The 7,169-nt window shown below is 46.0% G+C and overlaps 2 protein-coding genes across 2 annotated transcripts in view; both read left to right on the plus strand.

Moving 5' to 3' along the window:
- Positions 1-584: 584 nt before the first annotated feature.
- On the plus strand, positions 585-2,558 carry C922_01727 (hypothetical protein; the record flags this gene model as incomplete). Its single annotated transcript, XM_008817330.1, has 1 exon — positions 585-2,558. One exon carries the CDS (start codon positions 585-587, stop codon positions 2,556-2,558), a length of 1,974 nt encoding a protein of 657 aa, XP_008815552.1.
- A 1,577-nt stretch (positions 2,559-4,135) lies between these two features.
- Positions 4,136-7,169, plus strand: part of C922_01728 (hypothetical protein) — a gene marked incomplete at both ends in the record, with an annotated part of 6,129 nt that continues 3,095 nt past the window's right edge. The window contains 5 exons of the mRNA XM_008817331.1: positions 4,136-5,294; positions 5,457-5,873; positions 6,026-6,088; positions 6,256-6,324; positions 6,458-6,967. Of these exons, the coding sequence (XP_008815553.1) occupies positions 4,136-5,294; positions 5,457-5,873; positions 6,026-6,088; positions 6,256-6,324; positions 6,458-6,967 (2,218 nt within the window). The remainder of the gene's footprint in view (positions 5,295-5,456; positions 5,874-6,025; positions 6,089-6,255; positions 6,325-6,457; positions 6,968-7,169) is intronic.

Below are 7,169 nucleotides of genomic sequence, written 5' to 3' on the forward strand. Positions count from 1 at the left end.
CAGTTATTAATCAAGAGGGGGAAAAGAAAACTCATTTGGGCAGATAACTTCATCCCTTTGTGGAAGAGTTGTATCCACAGTGTGGGAAGCTCTCAGGTATGGTACTTGTGACCAGGCCACAAATGGGAGGAGGTCCTTTTGAGAGTGCCTCCGTCTGGTAGAAAATGTGAGCGTCGATTTTCACCCAACTTGTTCGTGATTGAATTGATGATTGGTGCACTTTCCTACCCATCAGAAAAAGCTGCCTTTCCGGAGTGCAGCGCTTCCAGGAGTGGGATTAAATTGTTTAGTCACCTATGATTCGTTTTACTACTTTTCCTATTTCTTATGATGCAGCAAAGTGGGAAGAAAATTTTCGAAATGAATCAGCTCCTATAACAGCGTAGAGGTGTGAGATCATTCCATGGATTTTTTTCTTTATTTTTTTTTTCTTTTTTTTTTTTATTTCTTTTGTGTGCTTGGTGACCGAAATGGGTGAGGGAGGACCCCGCATAATTGCGAATCGTAGCCCCAGACGATGAGGCTTACTCATGAGTAAAGTGCCAACCGGAGTGCTAACCTTTCAAAGAACTAACCCGCCAAACATGGAAAGCCTCGAACAAATCTTGCGACAGTACGAAGAGACCAAGCGGGAGCTGCTGCATCGCTCGGGGGCACACAAGAATAACGGGGAAACCAAGGCCCCAAGGGGGAAGAAGGACTACATCGAAAAGACCGTCCTTCACTGTTTGCATCGGGTGATTAGTAGTTACTGCAGTCTGGTGCTGGTGCACAGGGAAGAGCGGCACTCACACGGAAGGAATAAAGGGGAAGGCGGACCGAAAAAGGGCGATAAAAGGAGAAAAATAAAGTCTAGCTGTAAGAACCGCTGGAATGACGGGGCAGCCCATGATGAGCTCGCCAGAAGGGTGACACAAAAAAAGGCCATACAACGTACACATATAGCGAGAGTAACCCGGTTTGTTAAAACGGACAGATCGATCGGGACCTTTGGCAAGTACGTAGAGAGGGTATTTCGCTTGAGGAAGCGTAGAACCTGCGACGGAGAAACAGAAGAGGTGGATCGATCCGCAGCGGGGGAAATCCACACGGAGGAAGTGCTCCACACCGAGGAAGTGCACCGTATCGGGAATCCCCCCCGTGACAGATACAAACGACTGCCCAAACGCAGAATACAAATCATTTTGGAAAAGGACATCCACTTCGATCTTTTCCTTGGGGCAGTGTTAAACTTCCTACAAGTGCTGCTACATAGGAAATGTCATCATCAATATTGTCAGGCGAATTGCGTTAAGGACAAGCCCCCATGTGGGAGCAACTTAACGAAGGAGAATAAGAAGAATTGGTGGAGCAGCGTATTAAGGGACGGGGGGAGGAGTAAGGAACTGAGGGAATACACTGCAGATGTGAAGAGGCTACCTGCACAGACAGAACGAGTTACCCATTTTACAGAAAACCCACATCGTAGAAGCAGTTCATCGATGAATAGTGTCCTCCATGGGGGGAAGAAGCATGAAAGCAAATCAAATGGTGAAGAAAGAGAAAGGCGAAACAGAAGTGACCCTTTTAGAGATTCCCCCAGTGAAGTCAATTCCCCGCTTCACCCAATAGACATGAAAATGCAACTGTGGAGTTTTCTCCTCGATGGAAATCACCATCCTTACAATTCTATCATTCGAGAAGTAGATCCTACTTTGCTATACATCATTGATAGTGATAGGAGTCTGCTCAGGATTCTTTTTTTCTTTAATATGATGCACTTGTTTGTAACCTATATGTATGTCACGATATGTCGAAATGAACCCCCCCTGTTTTCTTGCATATCCGTGTTTGTAGCAATAATTCGGAGCTTCCATGGGACATTCAAATTGGCGTCGAACGGTGCAACGGAATGGAAACAGGCGTATGCGTTCTTCTGCGCGTTCGCCAGCATGCTGAGGAGGGACATCCTGCCCCCTGCGATGGGGGGAAGTGATAGAAGCGGCCAACGCGGTGGAAGTGGTAGAGGCGGTCGCAGCGGGGGAGACATCGAGGAAGGGAGCCAGGAGGAGGAAGATATACCAGAGGGGAATACCCTTAGAGGGATGCATAACCAGGGTAGGGGGAAGTCACACCTTGTGCACAGCTTCGGGGGGCTCTGCTTCGGCGCTGGCAGGGCGTGTTCCCCGGGAAGCGATGCACGGAGAGGTACCCCCCCCCTGGAAGAAGGGCTGCTCAACAGTCAGGCACACGGAAAAGGGAAAAGCAAGAACGAACAAATAGGAGTTCCACCAGACGGTCGGTACTGCTACTACGCAACGGTGAAAAATGACGACGAAATCGACTCTGTGAACCTAGCAATACATGTAACCAACACGAGCAAGGACAATATCTGTTTTTACAAAAGGTACATCGAAGAGCACATCCAGAGGGGGTTCCTACGTGTGTATAAATTGAGCGAACCAAGGAAGGGGATCTCTTCAGGAGAAAAAAACAAGGAGGAAGGAATTAGTGATCCCTCAATGTTTAAAAACTACAGGCAATTATTTCGAAATTTTTTTCAAGAAATTGTATCGTAATGGATGAGTGGAGAGGGTCGAGGAGGGGTGGAGGCTATCTATTTGGGCACCATGTAGCTACTCGCACGGTTCGTTTTGCTAGCCTTGCCGTCCATGAGCGTTGAAGAGGGAGGCAACTCGTAACGAACGGGAGTGAAGCACTGCGTAGTTCTCCCACCGCCCCCACTAGAGAAATGTGTGCATAACTCTGCCCCTGTGTAAGGTGCCCATGGGGCTAAGCAAAAAACAAAGAAAAAAATAATAATAAAAATAATAGTAAAAAAAATAATAATAACGATAAAAATAATAATAATAGAAATAATAAAATAAAATGCGAGGGCATACGGACGTGTGAGGCATATGCAGGTGTTAAGTGCATTTATTGACCAATCATTCTCTAGAGCATTTTTCGTTTTACGCGCTTATCGGACCCTATCCCTCTTTGGGGGCCAAAGTGAAAGGAGCGCCAAGTTGCCTCGCCCCGGAGCGGGGCAGACCGTCGCTCCTTTGCCACTTGTCTGTTCGCGATATCTTTTTAGAACATTTTTTAGCGCATTTTTAGCTGATTTTTAGGGCATTTTTTAGCCTTTTTTGCCCCTTCCCGCTTCTCCTTTCTCGCCACTTCCCACCCCCAGGGTGTCACTGAACAGGCGCCTCTTCGTCCAAGTGTAGTGCACAATTTTTTTTTTTTTTTAAAATTGCATTTTCTCTGGTTGCAGAGTAGTTACCAAATGGTACACACCAGCTCGCACATTTTTTGTTCTTCCTTTTTTTTGGTTTTTTTTTATTTTTTTTCCTCCCCTTTTGGCGCATCCAGTCACCCCCTCGCTTTTACAGTTCTCCCAGCGCGTGCAATCATCACTGTCCGCACGTGCGCTTAGGCATGCACCGCGAGTGTTTATGCACCTATGCATACGTGGGCGTAGCGAAATTTTGAAGCATACCAAGTGTGTACGGGTGTAAAAAAAAAAAAATAAAATGAGAAAAATGAGCAAAATGAGCAGAATGAGAAAAATGAGAAAAGTGCGCAGAATGAACAAATGAGGGAGTGAACGGACAACTAACAAACTGACGATCTGACGGACATTTCGCGAAATAAAAACACACATAACGCGCGGAAAATAACTAGCCGATCGCGTTGCGCTTCATTTCGCCCCTTTTTCGTATCTCAATTTTTTTTTTTTTTTCTTGTTCTTCTTTTAACATTTGGTCAAAGCGTAACTTCACCGTTTCGCCAACCCATCGAAACGGAAGGTGCACGTCGGACTTGTGCATGCCCTTTGCGCAGCTTTGAAATTCTGGCCTTCGGGGCATGCACAGTCACGTGGCTGGTACGCAGTTGCTGCTTGGTTTCTACTCGGCTGCTACGCGGCTTCTTCTCCGCTGCTACTCGTCCGCCCCCATAGGCGCCTATTAGAACAATTCTAATATGACCCGTTAGCTAGTCACTCCACACATATTTGCCTGTACAGGCGCGACTGTGCCCGCGTGTCGATATTTCATGCACTTCCGCGTGTCCACACAGTCATTTGTCTATATACCCATCTCCCCCCTTCTTTGTCCCCTCCCCGTGTCTTCTTCTTCTTCTCCCCCCCTAAATGAGGCTGCCCCTCCTGCTGAGTCCGCTTGCCCTGCTGTGCTGTGCGCGCGGCGGGGGCGCGCTCGAGCTGGGCCATAGCCTGTCCACAAATAATGCGCCGGACGCAAGTGCACTGAACATTGAAGTGGAGAGGGACCAGATAAAGATATGCGAAAATGCATTTCTATACATAAACGTAGCTGGACTATTTTCTGAACAGCAGCAGAATTCCTATGTGAAGAAATGTGAGAAACTCTTCAACACGATAAAAAATGATACTCCAGGTGAAACAGTTGAGGAAGAGATAAATGAATTCATATTGAGCTTACTCCACGCACGTTCAAATTATACCATAATCAATGAAGCAGACGAGGAAGTATTGAGTAAGTTCCTAAGAAGTATTAATGAAGCCATGAGTGAAGAGGCAGCCCTTAAGAGAGCAAAACAGTTAATCATGTTTAACCGCTTTATAAAGGACAGGACGAAAATAAAAAATGTACAAGAAATGTTAGTCATAAGTAGCAAAGCAGATGAATCCATGAATGAAGCGAAAAAAAGAATGGTAGATAAAATTATAGAATCCTTTGAAGGACATGACTACTTAGTTATCTTAGGATCACATATTAACGTCGCCAAGAAATACGCATTAGAATCATTCCAGTCCATAAAAAATGAAAAATTCTGTGCAGATTATATTCATTTATGTCAGAAGTTTTATGAACAATCCATTATCTACTACAGATTGAAAGTCATTTTTGATAATCTAGTGACCTATGTGGATCAGAATTCGAAACATTTTAAAAAAGACAAATTGTTGGAGCTTCTAAATATGGAGTACAAAATTAGCGGTGAGGCCAAGATTCATCATAATTACGTTTTGGAAGACGAGACAGTCATCCCGACTTTTCGACTTACCAATCTTAACAATCAGGCCAAGTTGGTTGTCAAAGTGGTTAGGGATGGGAACAGCAAACTTATGCACGGGAAGGACATTGAGGAGAGACAAGTTAGCGAGAGGTACGCTGTGACGGTGAAGAACCTGCGCAAGGAGATCAATGACGACGGGCTTTACTCCGACCTGATGAAGACAGTTAAGAACTACGTGCTCTCCATCACGCAGATTGACAACGACATTTCCAACCTGGTGCGTGAGCTTGACCACGAGGACGTGGAGAAGTGTAAGGCGGGAAAGCGACCACTAGCGGATTGGCTAGCCGCTTCATTCGCGGCTTGACTAGCAGCAACACTAATCGATTCATTCGTCGCTTAACTAGCCGCCTCTATAGCTGCCTCACCCAAATGTTGACACACACACACACACCCCACCCCTTCCATCGCAGTCCTCGTCGACCTAAACTTCTTCCTGTACTACGGATTTCTCAAAATCGAAGAAGACAAAAATATGATCACCTTCAACGACGTGGCCCCCACCTTCATCAATCTCTACAGAGCCAACCACATCCTCTTGCTCTACCTCCTAAAGACAGGCTTTGAGGAAAACAAGAACTCAGAGTATATGGCCTTCAGATTTTACAGAAACATGGGATATAAGAAGGTACCTAATGATAAGGCCTACAGCTTATTCACTGCAAAAGGGTCCGCCACCAACCTCCCGAAGCTATCCACGGACGCTACAAACAAGCACTTTCTGAGCCTCTTCCCCAGCATTCCCGACACCTATGATATTAACCACTGGGAGAGACCCAAGGTTCAATTCTTCTTCACTATGGCTTTTAAGGACACTAACATTAACCAGGGTGAGCTCCGCTGAGATGTAGTCCTGGGCAGATGGTCACCTGTGTAGCGCTGCCCCGTCCACGAAGTACACATTCGTACTGTTGCTCGATATATTTCCGCTTTACCGCTTTACCGTTTTACCGCTTCACCTCTTCATTGCTTTACTGCGCAGGCTACTCGCCCATTGCGAAGGAACTCTGGAGTGAACTCCTCTACGCCTTTGACCACTTCGGATGTAATAAGAGAAAAAGACCACTTAGGGGCTAGCAGGACTGGAGGGTCGCGGTGGATACTACGCGGAGCTCCCCATATAGCATCGCATATAGCTCCGCATTTAGCTCCTTTATCCGTCACTTCTTCACCCCTCACCCGTCTTTCTCGACTTCCTACCCCACCTCGCAGGGTTCTACGTCCACCCACAGAGCATCATTTCGAATCTTTCCAAAACGAGCTTCGTCAGGCAGATGCTCAGTAAGTATTGTCCACGCCCCCACATCGGAGTTTCGCCGCAGATAATCACTCCTACAGTAGCGGCATCGTTGGGTGCAACTTTGGAGGATACCTTCGTGACTACTCTCATGGCAACTTCCCTCCCCCCCCATAGTCAGCCGAAACTTCATTCTGAGGAACACTGAGCCACTGACCCTGCTGGATACCCAAGTGGCGAAACTGATGGACATAATTCACCTCTCCTTGGAGATGGACAAATCAAGATACGAACTAGACTTCTCCCTCGCAAGCAAATTCTTCCACTTTGAAAATGATTACAACAGTTTGAAGCACAGCGACAAGAAGAGACTCATGTTTACGTATGACTATATCGATTCGATTGCGAATAACTACTACTTCTTCAGTGATGTCAAATATCAGGTCTTCAAAAATGAGTATGAAAACAGATTCTTCACGTCGTTCCCTAATGTGTACAGTCTTGCGTACCAGCTATTCAACGAACTAGCCATCAATATGAACGTCGTTACAAATGCACCTCTAAAGAAAAAGCTCAAGGATAAATCCAACTATGCCTGGTTCACCTTGCTTAACATCATTGGGAAGAATCATGACATTTACTCTAAGGGCCCTCGTCTCGTCTTCGCGGCGTACATGTTGGCACTAGGTAGGTGCATTGGCTAGCGGCTGAGTTGATGGAAAAGAAGCTAATAAGACTTCAAATCGGATTAGTCATAATGGTCTCACGATAGAGGATTAGCCCAAACGGCATAACCCTAACTTCTTAACTCTAACTGCTTGTCCCTAACTTCTTAACTCTAACTGCTTGTCCCTAACTTCTTAACTCTAACTGCTTGTCCCTAACTTCT

Source organism: Plasmodium inui (assembly GCF_000524495.1).
Source record: "Plasmodium inui San Antonio 1 unplaced genomic scaffold supercont1.5, whole genome shotgun sequence".
Classification (NCBI taxonomy): Eukaryota; Apicomplexa; class Aconoidasida; order Haemosporida; family Plasmodiidae; genus Plasmodium; species Plasmodium inui.